This window comes from Scyliorhinus canicula, chromosome 8, assembly GCF_902713615.1.
Source record: "Scyliorhinus canicula chromosome 8, sScyCan1.1, whole genome shotgun sequence".
Classification (NCBI taxonomy): domain Eukaryota; kingdom Metazoa; phylum Chordata; class Chondrichthyes; order Carcharhiniformes; family Scyliorhinidae; genus Scyliorhinus; species Scyliorhinus canicula.
In genome coordinates, this window is record NC_052153.1 from 9,840,251 (window position 1) to 9,863,557 (window position 23,307).

Consider the following 23,307-nt stretch of genomic DNA (forward strand, 5'->3'; position numbering starts at 1 on the left):
CAGACCACCGAACAACTGAGCTGGATTTGAGACTGCAATGGATATCCACAAATACAAGCTCCAACTTCAATAACCTATATAACATCATAAACAATTATTTCTTCTTTTTGTTTTATAAATATAGAGTGCCCAATTATTTTTTTCCCCAATTAAGGGGCAATTTAGCGTGGCCAATCCATCTACCCTTCACATCTTTTTGGATTGTAGGGGTGAGACCCACGCAGACATGGGGAGAATGTGCAAACTCCAATCGGACAGTGACCCGGGGCCGGGACCGATCCTGGTACCTCAGTGCCGTGAAGCAGCAGTGCTAACCACTGCGCCACCATGCTGCCCCAATAATTATTTCTTCTAATTGTGCAAGCAGATTAAGATAGTTTCTCCACAATTTTATGATTATGGGTATGAATTCATAAACTTATGGCAGCTAAGGAATCCTTATAAATATAAAATGTCCCAGTGCCCCTATATTTATACATATCAAAGAAGCACAAATAGGCAAACTTAAAAAGTATTAACCCAATTTTAGTCAGCTCCTCTGAACCCAAAATAACTAATTACAAAATGATACAACTTTCCAGGTATTTATATTTGATTTTGCACATGAGCTGGTCTATCCACATCCTTACTCTGCAATGCTCTCTGAGGCACAGCTGAGAGAGCGCTCCCAACTTGAATCAGAATGAAGCACTCCACCTGTGTGACCTTCCAACTTCAACTCAAACGCATCCATTACTAATCCAGCCCCCCAATAAATGGCACTAAAGAGTTGATATCAATGCTCTTGAAAGGTGGATAAGATCTGTTTAAGTGCATGACCTGAGGTTCTTAAATCTCTAGCTCTTAAAGCATGGGAAAAAATAGGCCTAAACTATTAGTGAGAGTTTAAAAACCCATCTGCTGGACTTCTTTGATTAACAGGTGATCTGGTGTAGAAAATAAATGACCATCTATTGGTATTGTTTTAATGGAGGGCTATGATAACCTTTTCCAAGGGCTATTATGCCATAAAGAATACCTGGTTGAGTTTCAAAAGCTACAATTATCGTAGCAGGTGGTTCTGAGTTCACAGTTTAAAGAGGCAATTAAAGGATTCACTGTCTTTTATGTGAGGTCTGATTCGAAGTGTTTGTTTTCATTACAGATTACGCATTTGAACAGATTTAAAAGCTTTGAATCCGTTTTATGATTGGGAGTTTTTTTTCAACTATGAACTGTGCAAGGGTGAGGGATATATTAGATTTTTAAAAGTTTATTGTTCTGTAATCTCGAAATAGCTGCTGAGGTTTGCCCATAGTGGATACTGGGTGGGTAGCTCTACAGATGGCATGGAGATTATGAGGGACATGAGATTATGGGAGGTGGGTGGGAGGCCTGAGTTGGAATGGAGGATGGATGAATGGGGGATAAGAGTTTGAGGACCTAACAGCGATTAAAACAACAGAGTATTGAAGTGGACCTCCCAACCAGCCCATGTTGGCACTCATCTTTCCCCCATAGCTGCCTATGATCTGCTTCTGGGGTTGGCGTGTCTGATTCTATCCTGTCCCTGCATTCCCAGAGCAAAAATTGGGTCTAAAAGAAATCTATCAACTCAGTTGCCCACCTCAATCGTACAAATATGTCCCATAATCTAAAGCAATCATTCTTTGTTTTAAATAAATTTAGAGTACCCAATTCATTTTTTCCAATTAAGGGGCAATTTAGCGTGGTCAATCGACCTACCCTGCACATCTTTGGGTGGTGGGGGTGAGACCCACGCAAACACGGGGAGAATGTGCAAACTCCACACGGACAGTGACCCAGGGCCGGGATCTAACCAGGGACCTCAGCGCCGTGAGGCCGTAATGCTGACCACTGTGCCACCGTGCTGCTCTTAAAGCAATCATGTATCTGCTGTATACACTACTCCAAGAATCTCTGCTTACTTTCTGATGTTCGACATAAATTGAAAAACAACAATGGAAAGTGCAACTTTACCAACCAGTTTAAAACCTCCTGCCGACTCAAAGTGGTATTTTCTTCAGGATAAACTGCAGCTGGATTTAAGTCTACAAAATGTAAGTGTGACACATTTAGAGATGGGAAAGCACATGAGCATTGAGAGACAGTGGGCGAGATTCTCTGGCCCCTCTGCAGCGTGTTTCTTGGCGGTGGGAGGCAGTTCGCCATTAGCCAGTGATGGGATTGTCTGGTCCCGCCACTATCAATAGGATTTCCCATTGAATTCACCCCACACCACCGGAAAGTCCACAGCATGGGTGCGCCGTCAGCGGCATCGGACGACCCCGCCGGCATGAACAGCCAAAGATCTCACCCATTCTATTTCTCTGACGATAATAATTAATTCAGTGCACCTTATGGAATGTCACCTTTTACAAACATTATAAGATGCTAGATCACTGAATGGAACAGGAAGGCCCCCTTAACGTGAAGGGTTTTATTTTGCAGCAAATATGTTCACCTGGATCTGGATGTGTGAACGACTGGCTAAACATTTTTTGGAACAAATGTTAATTTTGTGCAAACTATACATGCATTGTAGTTAATGTTCTGGTCAAAATCTTGCTAAGTCATCTAAGGTTTCATCTTTCGGCATCCTTTGCTTTCTATGCTTGCTCTTCCCAAACAAATGTTAGCCCGAAGGTTCACTGTGACTGAAGATGGACAGGTTTCTCTGGTCCCCCAGCTAAGTGCTTCTCGGCAATGCCCCCTTCGCTGGCGGTGGGATTCTCTCTTCTCCCTGCTTGGCAACGAGATTTCCCATTGAAGCCACCCCCACACCGCTGGCAAACCCAAGGGCAGATGCGCTGCCAGTAGGAAAAGGGAATCCTAATGGACGAAGAATTCTGGCCAAGATCTGAATGAATACAGATCGAATTAATGCTAATTTACTCGTATGCTTTAACCTTAAATGCTACATTAATTGTTTAATCTTTTAAAGAAATGTAAAACCATGTCTATATTCTTACATCAGTCCAGGGTGGCACTGCGGCACAGTGGTTAGCACTGCTGCCTCACGCCGCCCAGGACCCGGGTTCGATCCCGGCACCGGGTTACTATCTGTGTGGAGCTTGCACATTCTTCCCGAGTCTGCGTGGATTTCATCCCCACACAACCCAAAGATGTGCACGGTAGGTGGATTGGCCAAGCTAAATTTCTCCCTAATCGGAAAAAAAGAATTGGTATTCTAAATTTTAAAAAAATTCTTCCATCAGTTGGTTTGTTAGTTTACCCTTCGGGCACTGATTTTGAATCTAACCCACAACGTTTTGAAGAGTTTTGTCAGAGTACACAGGGAGAAACAGTTCCCACTGTCCAGATGGTCCATAACCAGAGGATACAGATTTAAGGTAATTGACAAAAGTAACTAGAGGAGGGATGAGAATTACTTTTGCACACAGTGTTGTTAAGATCTGGAATTTACTGCTTGAAAGGGTGATGGAACCAGAGTCAGTCGTAAATTTCAAAAGAAATTGGGTAAATATTTGAAAAGTAAAACAATTCCGAGGCTATGGGAAGGAGCTGGCTCGCTCTTTTTGAAAAATCAGCACGGGTGGGGCTGACTGAAAGGTTGCCTTCTGAGATATACAATTCTAACAGGATTAAACTAGTACATGAATAAAAATTCAGAAATAATCCGACACACCAAATTCCATGTCTCACCTTTCACTTTGGTGAGGGTGTTTGTGAGTGTAGCTCTAATGCAGTCTGAATCCATCCTGATGATGATCAATATCTAATCAAAACAAATTACATTTAAAATGGCTCTGCAGTTCAAATAAATTCAGGTGTGTCACAAAACGTTGTTCCAGTCGATGAAGTGCACTAATTATTGCCATAAATGAAAACTCTGACGAATTTGACAGCAGAGGCAGTAATTGTTTTAATATTTATTCAACTATATATAAAGGAAAATATAGTTCAAACTTAACAGCGTTAATCCAGCATTCATCGTGTTAGCACTATCAATAGAATGTTGATGATCAAAATCCACACTCCAGCAATTAGTAGTGACTACAAAGACCACAAGTTTTATATCTAAAAGCAGATGTCTCTTCAGCTCCAAACATTTAGGACAGAATTTTCCCCCCAAATGGCAGTGTCAGGTTCTGACTGAAAACCGCGTGTATCTCTCCAGAAACACAGCTGAGTTTTTAGTCCAGGTTTCCTGGCACTTAGTGCACAGAAAATCTGGGGGTGTGGTTTACACCAACATTCTGGTGAGGCAAGGCCCGATAGAGCTGACAAGGCCGGCTCCACAGAGGTCAGAAGGCCATCTTTAAAGGGCACTTCGATCAGTGTTTAATGTAAGTTCCTCCAAATCCCTCCATGGACCACTCCACAAGCTTCAATGTATCCCATGCCCCCCACCACAGAAGTATCGGGGGTGTTACAACACCCTGGGCTAGTGCATGATTGATTCCAGCCCCACAGTTCCCGGAGTCCCAACACAAGTGAATTAACCCATAATTCGTATAGTTTCTGAGATGTTTGGCCCTTGTCTGCTCCAATGAGTTACAGGCACCAGATTTGTAAGTTAAACACAACAAATGTTTATTAATAACAAAAATAGAGTTAAAACATACAATAATTATAACAGAATAACGGGCAGCTAATCTACTACACCCACCGCCTTTTACTGTCCCACCCTCTACCCAAACACACACAAGACGGACACAGACAGAGGGAGGGGAAAAGCATAAAAATAAAGATTAAGATGAAAAGAAAGAGGCGAGTGTACTTTCTTCCGATGTTGAGGTCATTGCTGCAGCAGGCTGCCCTCCCAGGACGTGAAGTGATTGAAACCACCAGTTAAATTCCTAATGAGGATCTTCTGGCAGAAACATTCATTCAGTGCTTCCAGGCTGTACGGTTTTCTCTGGGGGAGTCACTTTAACTTTTATTACCCTGGGCCTTCACTCAAAGAACAGCCTCAGGCCAGTTTGATTCTTAACTCTCGGTTTCACCTTCCTCTCAGCCGAGGCCTGTGGTTTAAACTTAACTGGTTTTCAGACTCTCAGAATATCCCCTTGCTTTACTGAGGAAAACAGAGTATCAAAGAACCAGCTTCCATGAGATTTTAGAGAGGTCTGTTAGCAATTCAGGGAAAGAAACGCAAAGCGCTCCCTCCAGCTCTGTCTTCAGGAATTAAACACTCACAGGCTGGATAGAGAGGAAAGGTTTGCTGGGGCCGCTTCCCTGGAGAGACCTCTAGCATAGGTATTAATCTGCTGCTTGGTGTGTAAAACTGAAACCAAGATCAATCCTTCCTAGCCCTGCAGAACATTCGAGCACCAAATCAGCATCGGGAATCTGCAAGGGTCTGGCAATTTAAACAGCTCATTGGCTGCCGGCCAAGTCCATCAAAATGTGTCACCACAGATGTCAGACCAAACAGCACATCCTACTGGAGTGTCCGGATTTAAAATTAAAGGTGCGTTTCATCTTAAATACATTGGTCCCATTAGTTGTCCATGTACAAAAATTGAAATAGCAAAACAATAGAAATTAAAAAGGGAAACATAACGGTGAACAGGGATTAACAGTTGGAGCCATATGGGGGGCACTATCGCCTCTCTCCCCTCCCCCCCACTCTGTGCTGTCATCGGGGTTCTCCCCTCTTCCCCCATTGCGTTGACATCGGAGCTCTCCACACCCGCCACGCTGTCTTCTGGGATCTTCCCACAACCCCTACACTGTTAGCGGGGCTGTCCCATGTTCTCCCTCCCCCTCCCCCAACACTGTCATTGGGGCTCTTTCGCCTCCTCCCCACTACACATAGGGGAACCCCCCCCCCCCCCCCCCCCCCACAACAGAGAAGGGTTACCCTGACGGGGGCCCACGGCAGTGCCCACTTTGGTGCCCCGACAGTGCCAACCTGGCAGTACCAGGTTGGTACTGACAGGGTGCCAGGAGTCAGTGCCCGGCTATATCTCTCACCACACAGGGGCTATACGCACCTCTGCGACAAGGCGTGGTCATAGCGACTGGTTCATATTTTTGAAAACTAGTAATGGTTTGAGCCCATGTGACTTCACACCGACTGGGCGGGTGGGTAAGGACTGGCAGATTTTACAATGTCAAGCCCGGTAAGTATATATTAAAATATTATAATGTATGGAAATCAGCAAGTCACTGGCTTGGGCCAGGAAAGATCGAAAGACACTCATAGTCAGCAGCTGCACAATAGGATGGGGTGCAATGCCGCAAGAAGATGAATGACCTTCTCCGTTCAGCCAGGGTAGGTTAGGGTTAGGGTCTCCTCTCTACGCTCCACCTTGTCATCACCCCTTGGAATGTCACCTCCATCCAACATGCTGCCACCTAGCAAGGCCCCAGAACCTCACCTCCCATAGGCTTCCTCACACCCCTGGCACTCCTCTTGAGATTCCCTCCCTGCTTACGTGCAGTGTCTACACATGCCAGGTATCATCGACATCTGACCCACTGGGCAGTCAGCTCACACCAAACCCATTTGTGTTCCTGAAGGATAAGCTTGCCACAACTGTCGCGAGCGAGAGGAGATGGGCAGTGGGATGCCTGAGCTGAAGATTCTTTTGAGGAGAAAGTCCTAGAGCTCGCAGGGGAGGAGCAGGAACAGGCTTGTTTTGAGAGCGAGGTGGGCCTGAGAGAGAAAAATGAGGAGCCACTACATGTTCATCAAGATGACCAATCTCAAGTGAGTTCTCTGTATCCCAGACCATTGTCCTGACCATGTCCCTTTCCTTGCAGGAATATCACCCGATCAGCCTGGCCCGTCCATGAGCAGTGACAGACCGCCCACCCTCGGCATGAGCTCAGAGGAGACGTTGGAGTACAACGTAGAAGCATCACAGCTATCACCTGCACCATTCACTAGCGCAGACATACACCTTGGTGGGTGATCTTAGCAGATAGGCTACTAGGTCACTATCCGGTGAGCACTACACAGCTTCTGATGCATATCAGGTGGAGGCAGGAACATCCCTGGGATCGGATAGTCAGAGGTCTGCTGGATCCCAGGACTTTGCTGTGCCCCAGCCAGGTTCCGTGCCTCTGGACACGTTTGTCCTTCAGCTGGAGATTCAAAGGCAGAGCCAGGAATACCAGGAGGCGTTGTGCCAAAGCCTTCTGTCAAAGGCAATGCGTGGCACTCAGGCCAATACGGCAAGATGGCATCTGCAGTGTAAAGCTGGGGGCCTGAGGTCAGATCAATGGCTGGAAACTCCGACGCAGGCTCAGTCCCTGAGGACCATGGCAGAGGAGTTTGACTACATGGTGCAGCCAATGGTGGGCCTCCAGGACTGGTAGCACCAGATGCCGTTGGAACTTCTGGCGCTCACTCCAGCTGCCTCTCCATTCCATTGAATAACTCAGGGATCCCCAAGCACCCAGAGGGAGGAGGATCCGCTGGAACACAGCCCCCTCTGGTGTCTTTGTGCCCTCTACATGGCTGGGGAGGTCTCTGGCCCCGATCCTGCCCTGTGATCCCCTGGTCTTGTTCGCCAGGGTCTTCCCTCAGAGCCGTCGCACATTGTTGCTGGAGTCTGGCTCTCCAGCGCAGTGATTCTTAAGATAGGCAGGTACATTACCTTCCATCCAGGAGATCCCACGAAAAGGGACACTCCCACGACAGTGGAAATGAAAAAATCTGTGACATAATTACTAACAGCAAGTGACATATGGTATGCTTCCAACAATAAAATGCGCGGGTTAGGTGGATTGGCCATGCTAAATTGCCCGTAGTGTCCTAATAAAAAAAAGTAAGGTTAAGGGGGGGTTGTTGGGTTACGGTTATAGGGTGGATATGTGGGTTTGAGTAGGGTGATCATGGCTCGGCACAACATTGAGGGCCGAAGGGCCTGTTCTGTGCTGTACTGTTCTATGTTCTATTTGGGCAGTGTTAATATAAAAATTGATTAATTACTCATTACATTGAAAGCCATCTTTGCATTACTTATATTCCGAATGTGACATAAATAACAAGGAGTAATGCAAAGTTCTTCTAGGTGCCCATATTTTAGAATAAAGGACATTATCCAAAATTGTTCATACCTTAATATCTTTCGTGTGAGCGGTTTGTATCCATACTAAAATTTGATTCTCAAGTTCACCCACTTTTGGGTTGCTTTCTTGATTACTCTGACTGACATATTGAACAATTTGGAGTTTCTTCCAAATGTCATCCAAACTTGAACCCAATGTGCTTACATACATTTCTTTAGCTTTGAATAAATATGCTGTAAGTGGAATAAGTGTTGTGATTAGAAAGAAAATCCTTAAAAGACCTCGCAAAATGAACAGCACTTGTCTTTTACACTGCATCTAAGTTTCAAAGACAGGTAAGACAACAACAGCAAAAACACAACTCCTATTGCTTCAGTCTTTTGGTTAAAATATCAGGGGGTGTATTGAGGTATGGGAAATAATGTTAAGAAATAATATTTTATGCATTGCTGAAAAAAGAGGCACGCTGTTGAAGTTTTTCATCATGACATTCGCAAGAGTACCAATTGTAAAGGGAACACCAATTTATACGGTATGAGAAGAGATGTTGATTGGTTGGCAAGTGAATTCTGATTGGGAGAGGCGTTGCCATAGAGAATGCACCAGGCCGGTTAATTGCCAAGCTTTGTTTAAATTTACACCCTGATTGATCAAGGTATTGCCCGAATGAACAATTGGGGACTGTATCAAACAGCACGCCCCTTGGCTGTTCACATCAGGCAAAGTATTGACCGTAAGCAACCATGCAGTGCCTGCAAAACTCAATATACATATGTACTGAAAATTTCTGACCCTTCCCGCCAACAGGATCTTCCAGTCTCGCCGATGGAAACACCCTGCGGCACATTCCCCAGCCACAGAGGGTGCGGGGCATGCAAAACCGTGTAGGCATTGGCTGGATCAGAAATTTCTGCCACCGGTCAATGGCGGGCTACCTCCACTGCCGGATAATATGATGCAGAGGGGTGGAAAAATCCTGCTCATAGGGTCCAACTTTAGATAATATGATGCGGGGGGGGTGGGAAAATCCTGCTCATAGGGTCCAACTTTAGATGTGATTCTATGATTGGACAGCATTTGCTGAACAATCCTGATTGTGTTAAGGTTTACACTGACAATCAAATTATGATTACAGAACAATACTTTTCACTGTACCTCGGTACACTTGACAATAAATCTAAAGATTATAGGTCAGGCTCGCAGTTTTGCTCACTTGCGTGTGCTGGAAGTTACATATATTCACACGCGTGGCCCTGCCTTTTTCAGACAGAGGGAACATGTCCACGCATTGCACCTTTTTCAACTAAACAAAAGATTAGGGATGGCCATTCCCTGGTTCATTCGCGAGGCACTGCTATGACCAGTCAGGGCCAACCTGCCTGTTTTAAATTTAAGCAAAACTTTGCAGGTAACTGTGCCCTGGTCCATTCTCCATGGCAATGTCTCTACGAGTCAGAGTCCCCAGACAACCAATCAGGACTCTCTTCTCATGCAGTATAAGTTGTTGTACCCTTTAATAATAATAATCTTTATTAGTGTCACAAGTAGGTTTATATTAACACTGCAATGAAGTTACTGTGAAAATTCTCTAGTCGCCACATTTGGGTACACGGAGGGAGAATTCAGAATGTCCAAATTACCTTCCAGTACGTCTTTCGGGGCTTGTGAGAGGAAACCGGAGCACCCGGAGGAAACCCACGCAGACACGGGGAGAATGTGCAGACTCCGCACAGACATTGACCAGACCGGGAATCTAACCTGGGATCCTGGTGCTGTGAAGCAACAGTGCTAACCACTGTGCCGCCTGCACAATTGGTATCTTGCAAATGTTTTGATGAGTGCAGGATAAAAAACTTCAACAGTATGTCTCTTTTTTTATAGCAATACTCAAGTTCTGTACTCCCAAATTAATGTTTTATACCTTCTGTTATGCAAGTCAATTTTCAATGCAAGTCAAGTGTACGTGTTGTTGACGGTTCCACACCTAATGGTGGCTCGTGAAAGGTTGCCCTCCTTTATAACAACAGCCAGTATGTTATACTGTTTTATTAACTTTGAATATATATATATGGATAATGATAAAAATGAAATAGAAACTCATCCTGAAAAAATACTTAAGTACGCTAGTCTCCTTCACAGATACTTTTTTGCAGAATTGAATTTGTTGCTTTTGTCTTAATTACTGGCACACTTCTATCCTGAGTCAATTACAGAAACCCATTAGCCACTGTAATTCATACCTATAGCAGTTTCAAGATCACACATCAAAAGAAGGTCACGGATGGTCACCAATAGATGAAGTATTGCAGCATTCTTGTACATTTGAACCTCATTTTCATCATGCTTGCCTAGAGCAGAATCGAGAAAGAGTTATTTTATGCATTAAAATATCTAGTATGATTTTGATATAAAGACATCATTACTACTCTTTATATTTTACATGTTTCCAGCTAAATATGTTGCCAAGTCTAATGTATTCTGCTGCGGTCAAATTGACCGAGACTGAGCGATACAATTTATTTACTTTCCTTGCATAAATTTAGAGTACCCAATTCATTTTTTACAATTAAGGGGCAATTTAGCATGCCCAATCCACCTACACTGCACATCTTTGGGTTGTGGGGGCGAAATCCACGCAAACGAGGGGAGAACGTGCAAACCCCACACGGACAGTGAACCGGAGCCGGGATCGAACCTGGGACCTCGGCGCCATGAGGCAGCAGCTAACCACTGCGCCACTGTGCTGCCCCAACTTCAAAAAAAATTTATACTACCTTAGAATGTCTTAATATCACCGGTGTTACTTTAAAACTAGTTAGTACTTGCAGAGTTAGCAAACTCAAGTGTTAGAGTGGTTATATTTTATTTAGAGAAAAGTAATTAATTTACTGACTGGAAACCACAAATTGCATTTTTAAAAAGAATATGGTCACATTCCAATAATTTAAAATCAGTCAAAGGTGGCTGAGAATTTGCCTCGCTGTACTTTCCACATCCTAAAGCCACTGAAATATGGACCATATCTCTGCAAAGCCTGGCCAGGTACAACTGCCTTGAAGGAGTATGAATGGGGGCCAGCTCCTACCTCTAATAGCAAAACATCCTGACAATCACGTGGATATTCAACTAGGTGAGGACAAACCGTTATACATAATCACTTGGACAATAGAACTCTGGCTATGAAAGGAATACGCCCAGATCTGCAAGCTCTCCCCATGTCTGCGTGGGTTTCCTCCGGGCGTTCCGGTTTCCTCCCACAAGTCCCAAAAGAGGTGCTTGTTAGGTGAATTGCACATTCTGAATTCTCCCTCGGTGTACCCAAACAGGCGCCGGAATGTGGCAACTAGGGGATTTTCACAGTAACTTCATGGCAGTATTAATTTAAGCCTACTTGTGACAATAATAAAGATTGTTATTATTAATCATGTAAACTAGGCAATTGGAAGCTACGAGCTGTGACCATATTTTGGTCACTGGGCAGTTGGAAAGAGAGAGTCGTTTGACAAGGCAGCTAACCCTTTCTGTGTTTAAGCACCTGTTTTCTCCGCAGAGCACAGAAGAAGCAAAGGAGATGCTGAAAAAGCAATACCCTGAGTAAATTCACTTGTTCTCTCTCTCTCTATCCAACTTGCAAGCTTTGAGCCTTGCCTGCTTTTTGATATTCATGTGCCACAGGCAGAGAGTAAAGAGTCAACTTAGCAACTGCTACCTCCAGAAGGAAAGCTAAATAGACCATCAACATCTTCACCATCTTATCACCGAGTCAGAAAGACCACCTAATTCAGCCTGAAGCCCGCCATGTCACCAACCTTCAGGATCCGTATACCCCTTTAACAAAACGGGACATTAAACCATTAATCTATCCTTCCACTCTAATCTATTTATGTGTGTATAAATCTTGAGCATGTGTGTGCATGCATTATTTTACTTTTTAAAAACTCAAGGAAACCTGTCATAAATTCATAAGATATAGGAGCAGAAATAAGCCATTAAAGTCTATTTTACAGTCACAGCAGGTAAACACTCATTGAATTGGCAAGCACATCCCTTTTTAAAGCATCTGTTGCGACCAATCAATGAGTAAGAAAGAAGTCATCCTACCCTTCCTTACCTAGTTAGAAAAGAACGATATTTGAGCTAGCACTAAGGAAAACATAGCTCTTCAATTATGTGCACAGAGCTCCATTCCCTGGCGTCTAACTGCTGGTTAAAACCTCATGTTAACAAAGCTGATGTGACAGTCTGTTTAGTTTCCCGTATTGGATTACCATAAAAAGCACATGATATCAAATATGTGATCTTATGAAGTGTAATCCAACTGAAATCAGTGAAGTATTTTAAGACTTACACACATAGCCAATAATATCTAAAATTATAAAAGTAAATTAAGTTGGTTACAATTTCAGTTTCACAGATGACTTTTTTAAAATTCTGAATTTAGCTTTTTAAGAGATATTGGGCGCGATTCTCCCAAAACGGGAGAAATCGTAAAGCTGCCGTAAAACCCGGGCGGGTTTTACGGCAGCGCGCCCCTTCCCGACCGGGGACCGATTCTGGTCCCCGGTCGGGGCTAGCAGCCCGACTCCGGTAAGCCCGCTTGCCGGAGTTAGCGCCGGCTGACGCGTCATATGACGTCAGCCGCGCATGCGCAGTTTGGAAGACTCCAACCCGCGCATGCGCGGGTGACGTCATCGCGTTTTTGCGCGAAACCCGCGCATGCGCGGGCCGGGTTGCCCCTCAGCCGCCCCGCGAATGGATACTGCGGGGCGGCGGAAGGACAAGTAGTGCGCGGGCATCGGGCCCGCTGCCCGCGATCGGTGCCCACCCATCGCGGGCCCATGGCACCCTTGGCACGGCCGTGGTACGGCCGTGCCAATCGGTGCCATGGTTATTAATAGCGAGTTTGTGACGCCGTTTTTACGAACGGCAAGACCAGGTGTGTTTGCCGTTCGTAAAAATGGCGGAAAGGGCTGGGACTTCGGCCCATCTAACAGCTGAGAATCGCTGCCGGCCATAAAAAAACGGCGGCAGCGATTTGGGTCGGGACTTCGGCGGGGGGGGGGGGGGGGGGGGGGGTGGGAGAATAGCGGGAGGGCGGCAAAAATGTCGGGAAGGCCCTCCCGCTATTCTCCCACCCGTCGTGGGGGGCGGAGAATTTCGCCCATTGTTCTCTGGCAATGGACATTGATAGTGTTAATTGTCTGCTCCTAGTTGCCTCTATTTTCTCCACTAAACTGGCGCAGCCCTTGCAGTGATGGTTCTCCCACAATTATGTAGAGAATTTTAGTATATTGCCTCAGTGAACAAACAATGATATATTTCCAAGTCATGGTGACTTGAAGGAGAACAGAAATATCAGTAACAATGCTCTCATTACGCTGCTGCTCATCGTTCTCCATTGTAAGAGACTGTAGAGGAGGGAGGCGATGTGGGAACGAACATGGGGTGAGATCTAGCAGCCTCGTTCGCCATGGGCACAAATCCCATTATGGCCACTATGTCCCGTTAGAGGGCCAAAGCGGGATTTGCATCAGTGAGATCTTGACTTGAGATCTCCTCCGCCCCCTCGCTGATATGATCAGGTTCATGCCCCGAAAGGGCGTCATCATGATTAGCATAAATGTTATTACATTTTAATATAATTAAAGGGTAGCGTCCACTAACGATGTATATCCCCCCCCCCCCCCCCCCCCCCCCCACCATGGCATGACGTTACACCAGCATGAATCAATGCTGGTTTTCAAAAGCAAAAACCAATTGAGGTGACCACGCCAAGGGCATGGAGGTACCTGGTTGCCCTGGGGGCTCAGGGCAAAGACAGGGCAGTTCAAGTGGGCAGTGCCACTGGACACATGAAGGGACAGTTCCAAAGAGGCTCTGGCGAGAGGGTGGGGCAGGGGGGTAACCCTCATCCATTGGGGTTTCCCATTATGTGTGGTCCAGGGGGAAGAGGGGAGAATCCCTGATGATTTCAAGAGGGATGGGAGAGCCCTGATGCCTGCAAGGGAGGGGTCATGGCTGTGAAGGGAGAGAGTGTCTCCCAATACTTCTGTGGTGGTGGAGGGGTGGTGTCGCCCTGATGCTTGTGAGGGGTAGTCCTCTGTGTCCATGGGGGGTTGGGGGAAATATATTTTAAATGCAGATCGAGGTGCCCTTAAAGATGGCGCCCTGATCTCTGTGGAGCCAACCTCGCTGGCTCTATCAGGCCATGCCCCACCAGAATGACGATGTAAACCATGTCCCCAGAGTTTCTGTGTTCTAATTGCCAGAAAATCTGGGCCGGGATTCTCCAATCTCATCCAACCCGTCACCGCTGCCAGCGAGAACTGAGAATTTGGTGCGCAGCCAAAACTCCAATCACGGCAGTGGGACCGGAGAATCCCAGCCATGGGCGAGGCCGGAGAACTCCGGCCTTTGTCGAGCATTCAGCTGTGTTTCGGGAGAGGATCACGTAGGTTTTCAGTCAGAGCCTGATACTCTGCTACTATTTGGAAAAATTCTGCCCATGGTGTGAGCTGCCAAATCCTGTGGATTGTACATACTGTAACTACAGTGTGTCGGTTGAGTGAATTGCTCAGTTCTGAAACTTCTACAGTACTGCTACAATTACATCCTCCTGACTTGAACCTTATAGATGGTGGTGAGACTTTGAAGGATCGGGAGTTCAGTCACTGGACTATCCATCCTCTGTACTGCTCCAGGGATGGTGCTAATGTACGTTTGTCCAGTTTAGCTTCTGGTCAATGGTGGGGAAAATTGATGAAGACTTAAAAGTTCAAAGGGAGATGGCTAGGTTTGCTCTGATGTGAGATGGTCCTCAAGTGATACTTACATGATGCAAACATTAATGCTGTTTGTTAGTCCATTCATAGAAGTTACGAATGGTGTTGAGCACTGTACAATCAGCGATTAACCCTAGTTCCTGATTGTATGATGGAAAGTCAATGATCATGCAGTGGTTAGTCTGAAGACACATCCTTGAGGAACACATATAGATATGTCCTGGGCCTTCAACAGCTGACTACATTCCTTTTCCTTTGGATTAGATATGAATACGGCCACTGAAGGCGTTTCCCTTTGACTTCCACTGACTCCAGATTATGCTCAGACTCCTTAGCGTCACACTTGGTAGTCGTGAGCCACTCTCACCTTTCCCTTGACCATTATTTCCCATAACCATTTCTGGATCAAGGCTGTAATGAGGTTTGGCAGAATCAGAAATGAGCCTCAATGGGCAGATTATTGGTGAATAGTTATTACTTGACAGGACTATTGATGACTGTTTCCATCACTTTACTTATGACTAGGAGGAGGCTGATATTGTAGTAATTAGATTAAAGTAGCTCCACCAAGTGTGTATCTCATTCTCAGGTAAATCAGTTTGACAAAAGGGATGTTCTATTATAAATTTATTTTTCAGCTTTCATATATTTATTAAATATAACTGCTGGTGACATGTTAACCTAGCTTTTGAGAGATCCAAATTACTGAATAAAATACAACAAGGAACAAAGTTACTAACCTAGGAAAGGTGGTCACTTTTTATAGAGTAGGTTATGAATGTTAAAGAAAAAGGCGGGAATTCTCCGGCCGTTCGCTGTTGGCGGGATTCTCTGGTCCTGCTGGCAGAGCACCCCGCCTGCGAGTTTCCCGGCGGCATGGGGTGGCGTCAATGGGAATTGCCATTGACAACGGTGGGAACAGGGAACCCCACTGCCAGTGAACGGCACACCGCCTCCCGCCGCTGAGAAACACGCAGCTGGGAGGCTGGAAAAATCCAACCCAGAATTACATATTTTTCAGATAAAATAAATATGCAACTACTGTTACTGCGTAGAATATAGAGGTAGCACTGCTGCCTCACAGCGCCAAGGTCCCAGGTTCAATCCCGACCCTGGGTCACTGTCTCTGAGGAGTTTGCACATTCTCCCCGTGTTTGCGCGGGTTTCACCCCCACAACCCAAAGATGTGCAGGGTAGGTGGATTGGCCACGCTAAATTGCCCCTTAATTTACATACATAGAATTTACAGTGCAGAAGGAGGCCATTCGACCCATCAAGTCTACACCGGGTGGAAAGAGCACCCTACCCAAGGTCAACACCACACCCTATCCCCATAACCCAGTAACCCCGCCTAACACTAAGGGCAACCGTGGACACTAAGGGCAATTTATCATGGCCAATGCACCTAACCTGCACATCTTTTGACTGTGGGAGGAAACCGGAGCACCCGGAGGAAACCCACGCACACACGGGGAGGATGTGCAGACTCTGCACAGACAGTGACCCAAGCCGGAATCGAACCTGGGACCCTGAAGCTGTGAAGCAATTATGCTATCCACAATGCTACCTAGCTGCCCATAATTGGAAAAAATTAATTGGATACTCTAAATTAAAAAAAAAGTAGAGCTGCTGACGGCACACCAGGGTTGTGAACAAACTGGCTAAAAAGGCAACTTGCTGATCTGATCGTGCCCAAATGTAGAAATAGCTTATGATGATGAACAGAAGTCATGTAGTTGCGCATCTGGTGGTAATAGCCTTAATATTTTTAATGAAATGCGTTCTTTAAATTGGTAATTAAGCATAGCTGTCCCCAATTGGAGAAGGTTTAGGGATTAGGGGATCATTGTAAGAGTATATAAACCAGTTCACTCTGTGGGCGGAGTTTTCCAGTCCCACCCGTCCCGGTGCCAGAAATTCCCACCTGAGGTCCACAGACCTTTTGCTTTTCTGTATATTTCAGATATTTTGGTGAAAATGTTGAGCTAACAACTTGTGTGGTTCATGCCTTAGATGTATCTCTTCATAGGGACCAGACTTCTCAATACTACCCTTGAATTTGTCTGAAGTCTGCCAGGGGTAGGGTCCCATGTGGCTGAAGCCATCAATTCTACTGTGGTATTTTTAAAAGCGAGCCTGTAGACCACAACAGTACAAAACAAGCAAGAGCTTTATTGGAAAGGTGTTTTCTCAAAAGGCTGCTAGAAATAGACTGACTGTTCACCTGCCGAAACTGCCAATGGTCATCAATATACCACATGCTCAAAGTCTTAACGTGACCCTGTTCCAACTAGGAACAAACATGAGTATACAACATCTACCCTCCTCTTTGTTCATCCTCTTTCACCAATACAATGGTGCTTCCTTCTAACAAAATGAATATGGAACAACTGTCCTTGAAGAGACAGGCCAACTCTTCATATGTGTAACAATAACAGGGGATGCTGGAAAAGCTCTGCAAGTCTGGCAGCATCTTTAAGGAGAGAAAGCAGAGTTAATGTTTTAAATTCTTTTGGTTTTTCTGAAATAGGAATATTTGAGGAATTAATTTGTAGAAAATCTGCAATATCATGCATTCAGCTAATTAGTTTTCAAAAAGACTTCTGTAATGTTGATGAATCCCGAAACTAAACATCATGGTGGTATTTAACGCAGGTGACATGGGTGTCAATGGAGAGCCAGCGAGAGACCCCGTGTTGCCTCCTTTTGGGAAGGCGCTTAAGTGGGGAGTGGCAGGCTTTCCTTGGGATCATGACCTCTTAATATTCTGTTGGATGTTATTACTTTAAAATATTTAGAACAGGGCACTTCAAGACCCTTAATTCCATTGATTGACAGACTCAAAATTGTATATTTTTCCTTTTAGGAATTATTTAACATGATCTTGAAACCCATTTTCAACTATATAGATATCTTGCCACTCTAATTGATTCTAAACTCATGAGCACTTATTAACATAGGAAACTTAATTATTTTAAAATTACATTAGTGAGTTATTTATTCCTTCTTGGCAACAAAATAGTGTTGTTTGTAAAAACAAGTTCATTTTTTTGTTCAATCGAAATAGATATGCTTGTATTTATTTTAAAACTTATATGACATGCTACATCATTCTGGATGAATACTAAAAGCAATCCTTTATGAAAAATGAGTAATTGGAATGCACAACACATTTTTCTTAATTATTTGCTTTTCTTTTTTTTGTACATTTAGTGTACCCAATTTTTTTCCCAATTAAGGGGCAATTTAGCATGGCAAATTCACCTACCCTGCACATCTTTGGGTGCGGGGGTGAGACCCACGCAGACATGTGGAGAATGTGCAAACTCCACACGGACAGTGACCTGAGGCCGGGTTCGAATGCCATGAGGCAGCAGTGCTAACCACTGCACCACCATGCCTCCCTTCATTATTTATTTTCAACTTTTGATTTATTTCTTGTCTCAGATGAATCTTTGTTGTTGCGCCCTTGTAATTTTTTCTACAGAGTAAACTAACCTTTTTTAGCAGCATCGCTCACTACCTTCTCCTGATGCTTTAAGAAAAACCTAGTGTGGTCAAAAGCAAGTGTAGTAAACGTCCCTGTTGCAGCCGTATGAATTGCAAAGCCCTTCATATGTTTGAGAACAGGTGTTGCTGTGGCCTCCAACAAACAGTATGCTTGACACTGGCTGTCTGCAAGTCAACAAAATGATGTGAGCATACTGATTAACAGTCTTACCCTCTGCAAGTTGTACTATTCATCAGTTCAAAAATTGTTTTTCATTGCTTACTCTTGCTTTTTATAAAATTGAATTCTTTACATTCAAGTACATATTTTATGAAACCATTTTAATTGCACAGTGCTGGCGCCAGGGGGCATACTGATGCATGCAACTGACTCCTGACTATACATTTTGTGACATTTCCAGCAAAGCCTGGCTGCAGTTCAATACAGACGGTCCCACTGCACCAGCTGCACCTGTACTGAGCTTAATGTCAAAACACCTCAGGTCATAAAAACACGCAAAGTTCTATTCCCTATGTAGCTGTTTTTAATGTTAAGTGACAGCAAGTAGAGACATCCACTTTTTTCAAACTATTTCCACATTAAAGGGTCAAAGAAAATGTGAATACCTGATGCCTGAACTTCTATCAAGGCATTCTTTAGATCTTGTTGATTAGTTCCCTGTGCAAAATCTTTATTCGGCGTCTCTGATTTACTGCTCACTGAACTGTTGTTAGTGCTTTTGTCTACTGAAATATAAAAGCAAGATACTTAACTGCTGACAATTTAGGAAATTAACAACCCGTTTCAGTTCATAAAAACAAAAAACACAGGTCAAATATAAGAAATCCACACACATACAGGGCAAGATGTGCCAGCTGCATTGTGCCTGAAAAGCAGCACAGTGCAGCCAGTAGGTAGGTGCCGGGAGATCCCACTTCCGGGATCAACCCGCCCCACCACGCCTTGCGAGATCTAACACGATCTCACGAGACGTCACGATGTGAATCGCGCCCATTGTGGAAAATCTGCATATTAGAGTGAGTCAGCTAGTCTCACTCGAATATGCATTCCCGAGATCTAACCAAGGCGTGGGATCTAACCCCCTCACCTTGGAGACTTTGGGCGAGCGCCATTTAGTGCTGGCCCCCACAAATGGGGGCCAGAAGGAACGGCACTCATGGGGATCTCCCAAGGGATAGGAGGCCCCCAGGTACTTGCTCTCTGGGCAGGGTGACACCCTGGCACTGCCAATGTGTCAAACTGGCAATTTTTGCACGTAAGAGTGAAATTCTGTGGCATCTCGCGGAGCGGAGCCCTCTTAATCGCCCGCACCTTTTCGGCAACCGGGTGCAGGTCATGCCGGTCCACCGGATATCCCAAATATAGCACTTCTTTTGCGTGGAATGCGCACTTTGCACGGCGCAGGCAGACCACATATTCGGATAACCGTTTCAACACCTCCTCGAAGTTCCGCAACTGTTTGTGTTCCATGGGCCCTGTGATTAACACATTGTCGAGGTGAACCGCAACGCGCAGCAATCCACGTAGGGTGTTCTCCATGACGCGGAGGAGACTCCGAACGGAAGCCGGGTATGCTCTTGGTCCTTTGTGCGTGTTAATTGTGATGTACTTCCATTAGGCTTCATCGAACTCCAGCTGTAGATAAGTGTTGTTCATGTCCAACTTTGTGAATGTACAGCCACCTGCCAATGTTGCCGCTAAAGGGTGACGGTCCTTCCTCAAAGCCGTGTTCACTATCAATTTATAGTCTCCGTAGAGGGGACTGACTTATCCGTCTACATTACGGGGACCATCAACTCTGCCCAATCAGTGAAATGTACTGGCCGGATAATGCCCAAACCTTCCAAAAACTGAAGTTTGGTCTCAACCTTTTCCACTATAGTGTAAGGAACTGGACGGGCACAAAAATATCAGGGCTGGGCTTCCGGGTCCACCTGGAAATTGGCCACGGCCACTTCAATGGTACCCAACCCAGGCTGGAAAACCTCCGGGAATTTGCTCACTACACATACCACCAGAACCCACTTGGAGGACATGCTCCCAATCCAACTGCAGCTGGTGTGCCAATCGCGGCTCATTAGGCTAAGATAATTTCCTTTCACAACAATCGAAGGAAGGCGCACTGACTGGTGCCCGTAAACCACCCACGTGAGGGTGAACCCCACGATATTCAGCCGTTCCGTGTACAACTGACCAAACGAGCCTCCATGTCGACCAAAGACAAAGTATGCACTCCTTGCTTGATAAGGTCAAACATGCCCTGCACCACTACTGAAACGGCGGCACATGTGTTCAGCTCCATCTGGAGCATATGACCATTAACTGGTATCAGAATGCGAATGGGGCCATCTGGGACACTGCCAAGTAGTTCCGCTGTATCTCAGCCTCATCCTTGTCCTCTTCTGGGTCATCCAGATGCAAGTCCCAACATGGGGAAAGTCCCAGCACAGATATACCCACAGCATTGTTAGGGAGGAAGTTCCACGATTGCTATCTAGTGACGAGGATGGTGATATATTGGCAAGTCAGGATGTTGTATGGCTTGGGAACTTGGCGGTGGTGGTGTTTCCATGCACCTACTGTTCCTGTTCTTCAGCGCAGGTTTAAAATGTGCTACTACAGAAGCTTTGGCCGGTTGCAGGAAATGCATCTTGTAGATGGTCCGCACAACAACCTATTACAATCCGGGACCAGAACCCAACAGTTTCTAGGATACCGGACAGAAACCACAATATTTTATTGAATTTGTAAGACTATGAGGAAAGGATACTTCGCTCCAGGAGTGATTCAGACACAATACGGTATATTAAAACAAACGTTATTACTAACACAGTCTTGCTAACTTCGACATCATAAAGGCAACTAGCTTGCAACCCTTAACTGCTATCTTTATCGCCACTCAAAACAAAACCCATCTGTAAGAGCGTTCTCAAGGCCTGTATATTGAGTCAGCTTTCACGCGGGGTTCTCCCCTGTGGTTATGGCTCAACTTAACACAGAGAGTAACAGACACAACAACCTGGATAAGACGGCTTTATTATCCGAAGCTTGGTTTCGTGTACACGAGAGATACATGCCAAAATTGACCTGCTAAACACTGATAAAAACACATCAATTATATGATTTCCCAAAAATCAATAGCCCACCCCAGCAGGACTTGATCCAATCCTTGAAGCTGTCACTTCCATATTATCCAGTAAAATTGTGACCAGCTCATGATTTAACCCCATCCTGTCACCTGTTGTTTACCAGGATCTCGTGTCCATTCTGAAGCTGTTTTTCAGATACTCCCATCCTGATATCGCAGTCAATTCCTGTCCAACTCATTGTCCATCCAGGGGCAGGATACCAGAACTGGCTTCCTCTTTACTGCATGGATTGCTTCAGACACGATATTGGGGCCACACTTCTCATGTGTCTCAAAAGCATGGGCAAGCTTGCTAGCCTAAATCCCATCATGCATTGTGTCCATTGCTTCTAGCTAGAGTTTACATGATTATCACTGTTATGTCCTAAAATACAGGTTTAATGGCTAATAATGATTACTGGGTGTACTTTCTATGATTAATCTCAATCCTTAATAAACTAACTTGTGTAGAACTATTCTAGTATTATCCTAGCTATTCAGTTATAAGAAGTCTCATCTCAGGACACCCCCTTCACCATTTCAGGTCACAATCCACTTTCAAATCCAATTGGCAGACTCAAGAATACATGCTTAACAGAGATGCCTTGGATAAACCACTTTGCCTCTCTAAAACTACTGTTTAAACTGCCAGCCTTTCTAGAAACTGCTGTTCTATTCACAGGCAAAATCTTTTTACCTCGGCTACTTTGTGAAAAGCTGCTAATCTGTCCAGAAACAAACCTTTAACTGACTGTTTCTTCAGAAACTGCTAGTCTGCTCACTGACAGATCTTTAACTGAACTGTATTGAGAGCACAGCTTCTTGTTTGTTCAGATCCCAATCTAAAACTAAACTTCTCATGGTGCAACCTCAACACCCGACTGCTTTCACACTGGCTACTCCCATTAACTACATCATCTTACTAAAACTAATACAATGTCACCAATTATCTACATACTAGGGAACCCTCTTAATATAAACAAAATTCCATTAGCCCAACTTCAGCAGACAGTATCGATGGCTGGAATGAATTATGATCTTACTTTTATGCTGCTTTAATTGCACCTCTGTCTCCAAAAAGTCTCTGCTGCCTTTCTTTTTTTTTAAAATATATTTTTATTCTCCTCCTGTTTCAGATTTTCTCCCAAATTTACATCCAGCAATAAACAATAATCAGTAACAAATGCAATGTCAATCCCCATATCAATAACAACGATCCCATCCTCCCACCAAACCCCCAAACATTAGCCCACATGTTAACATAAACAAATAATAAAAAGGAATCAGGAATCACCCATAGTCACCATTAACACATTCAGTCCCCCTCCCCCCAACCCTTCCAGACCCCCACCCCTAATGTTTGATGTAATCCAATTCTCGAAAGTGCATAATGAATAACGCCCATGAGTTGTAGAACCGCTCCAACCTTACCCTCCGTTCAAATTTGACCTTCTCAAGAATCAAGAATTCCAGCAGGTCCCCCTGCCACGCCAGGGCACAGGGTGGAGAGGTTGATCTCCACCCTAACAGGATCCGCCTTCGGGCGATCAACGAGGCAAAGGCTACAACATCTGCCTCCACACCCGTTTCCAACCCCGGCTGGTCCGACACCCTGAATATGGCCTCCCAAGGGCCCGGGTCCAGTTTCACATGCACCACTTCATAGATTACCCTAAAAACCTCCTTTCAGTAATCCTTCAGTTTTGGACAGGACCAAAACATATGAATGGGGTTTGCGCCCTCCCACCCCCCCCCCACACACACACACACACACACAACGTTCACACCCATCTCCTACCGCCTCAAAGAGCCGGCTCACCCTCGCCTTTGTAAGATATGCTCTATATACCACCTTACCACCTTCAACTGTATCAGCGCCAACCTCGCACACGAGGTGG

General features: G+C 45.0%; 1 protein-coding gene across 11 annotated transcripts in view; it reads right to left on the reverse strand.

Annotated features, from left to right (window-relative positions):
- Nucleotides 1-23,307, reverse strand: part of LOC119970118 (protein shortage in chiasmata 1 ortholog-like) — a 120,925-nt gene that overhangs the window by 10,379 nt on the left and 87,239 nt on the right. For 9 of the 11 annotated variants that reach the window (XM_038804155.1, XM_038804156.1, XM_038804150.1 and 6 more), the window contains 6 exons: nt 18,888-19,007; nt 18,270-18,446; nt 10,230-10,337; nt 8,038-8,222; nt 3,667-3,739; nt 1,985-2,051 (listed from right to left, as the gene is read on the reverse strand). In XM_038804155.1, the coding sequence (XP_038660083.1) occupies nt 1,985-2,051; nt 3,667-3,739; nt 8,038-8,222; nt 10,230-10,337; nt 18,270-18,446; nt 18,888-19,007 (730 nt within the window). The remainder of the gene's footprint in view (nt 1-1,984; nt 2,052-3,666; nt 3,740-8,037; nt 8,223-10,229; nt 10,338-18,269; nt 18,447-18,887; nt 19,008-23,307) is intronic. The other 2 variants (XM_038804154.1, XR_005461544.1) reach the window with 2 other exon arrangements.